This window comes from Coregonus clupeaformis, chromosome 1, assembly GCF_020615455.1.
Source record: "Coregonus clupeaformis isolate EN_2021a chromosome 1, ASM2061545v1, whole genome shotgun sequence".
NCBI classification, from domain to species: domain Eukaryota; kingdom Metazoa; phylum Chordata; class Actinopteri; order Salmoniformes; family Salmonidae; genus Coregonus; species Coregonus clupeaformis.
In genome coordinates, this window is record NC_059192.1 from 46,838,130 (window position 1) to 46,840,477 (window position 2,348).

The 2,348-nt window shown below is 43.2% G+C and overlaps 1 protein-coding gene across 1 annotated transcript; it reads left to right on the forward strand.

The window, feature by feature from the left end:
• Positions 1-433: 433 nt before the first annotated feature.
• On the forward strand, positions 434-1,398 carry LOC121573118 (hydroxycarboxylic acid receptor 2-like; the record flags this gene model as incomplete). Its single annotated transcript, XM_041885414.1, has 1 exon — positions 434-1,398. A coding segment is annotated over one exon (516 nt), but the record flags the coding sequence as incomplete, so codon positions are not given.
• Positions 1,399-2,348: the final 950 nt, after the last annotated feature.

Here is a 2,348-nt window from a genome sequence, read left to right on the forward strand (position 1 = left end):
TATAACAGGCTATGAATATTTCCTTTAACCTGTCACAGTAACACCAGCTTCTCTACTTCAGCTTGCTGTGTAGTCACGTGGGTCGCGTGTCAACCAGGCTAGTTTTGCCGAGCTCTTACCCCTATGAAAGAGGAACCTCCAACAAGCTTAGCATTATTCTTTTTTTTTTACCAAAGAAGTAGGCATATGAACAGAAATATCTTAGAAAACACATTTGTCGGTTTGTCTGTCTTGAAAGCATGACCCAGTTAGAATTTTACTTTATTTTCTCACATTTGCCTTTGTTTGTGCAGATATCCCCCTGAGATGCTCTGAAAAGAGGAAAAGGTGGACTTTGTGAAAAACGGCAACATCCAAGGTTTCCTGGAAGCGAAAACATACTCAATCTAACGATGGCTGAAACGGCTACAGTAGCACACAGTAACTCTACCTTGCACTGCCCATCCGCTCAGTATCTGGTGGCCGACATACTGCCTCCTGTCCTGATTATAGAGCTCCTACTGGGCCTGCCAGGCAATGTAGTGGCCCTGTGGATCTTCACTTGCCGTCTGAAGACCTGCCCCTGCTGCTCCTGCTGTTCTGCTCAGCCAGGATTGCCTGCATCCTGCGCCAACGTCAGCTGGACAAGGGGAAGAAGGTGCGGCGGGCCATCCGGGTGGTGGGGCTAATTGTGGCTATGTTTGTGCTGTGTTTCTTTCCCGGAATCGCGACAGGCATGGTTTCGCTCTACATCAAGCAGTCCAGACCCTGGGACTGTGACTCTTACCAAATGGCAGGTGAGCTCTTCAGCTTGTCCATTGGCTTCACATACCTTAACAGCACCCTGGATCCGGTCATCTACTGCTTTTCCAGCTCCATGTTCAGAAACTCCCTGAAGAGCTCCATCAATAAGCTGGGCCTGGTGGAGATGAGGCTGAGCCGACGGGGAAGCATGGCCAGCGATGGGTGAGGGGAGATGGGGTGAGGGAGGCAACTCTGGCCCTTTCTTCCAAAGACAGGCCCCACCTTTTAGAAGGCCTTAATAAGGAGAACAGACTCATGACAGAGAATTGAATGGAGACTAGACAGTGGAATTTTACAGCTGTAATTAACAAGCCGTATGTTATGTTCAGAAACATTTCGTAGCTATGTGGGATACATACTTGAAATGGCTGAATTCCAGTGATAGAAGAATTTGGTAATGACTAATTATTAATGACTAATTATTACACCGTGAAACTGTGTGAAAGGTGTTAGAATCATAAGACTAAAATCTGATAATATGTGTAACTTAGTTAGAAGTACAATGAGGCAGTCAGAATATTGTGAGATCAGCGATAACTAAAAAATGCAGCCTGCCCGAACAAGGAGTAGACTATGATAAGAACATGTGTGTGTGTGTGTGTGTGTGTGTGTGTGTGTGTGTGTGTATGTGTGTGTGTGTGACCTGATGGTCAGGAGAGCAGAGGAAAATCACATGAGCTAAACCCAGGTGTGAGCTTACAAGATGTGTACAGTGGAAAAATACAGCCCGCCTAAAGCGGGGTGGCATTTTTTCCTCTGACGTGTGTGTATAAAAAGATTGTACGACCATTTTGTTGCAGAGCGCTCTCAATGAATAAAGGCTGACCATTGCAGGATTGGGTCTTTGTTGAATTAATTTAAACTAGAGATTTACACCTCTGGGAATTATTCAAAGATTTAAGAAGTGTTTGACTTCAACCATTGAGATAACACAATTCTTGTGACAACCAGTTAGTGGGAAACAAAGATAGGGAAAAGAATGCCTTCATTCCATCTGAATTTGCTTAAATGAACAACATTATTTACATAACCATGTGATGTTGTAGAGCGCCATTATATTTTTGTCTTGATTTACTAACACGTCTGTCAAATACACCATCATTTTTACCAAATACAGTGTTTATACAGCAAGATGTTTACTCGAGTGTACTGTATGTTTTGTACAGTTCTTTATAAAAGTGATATTTTTATTTGATGTTTGTGCTTAGAGTGATGATATACTGTACACTGTGTACAAAACATGTTCTTTCCATTACATAGAATGACCAGGTGAATCAAGGTGAAAGCTATGATCTCTTATTGATGTCACTTCAATCAGTGTAAATGAAGGGGAGAAGACAGGTTAAATAAGTATTTTTAAGCCTTGAGACAATTGAGACATGGATTGTGTATGTTTACCATTCAGAGGGTGAATGGGCAAGACAAAAGATTGAAGTGCCTTTGAACGGGGTGTGGTAGCAGGTGCCAGGCACACTGGTTTGAGTGTGTCAAGAACTGCAACGCTGCTGGGTTTTTCACGCTCAACAGTTTCCCGTGTGTGTCAAGAATGGTCCACCACCCAAAGA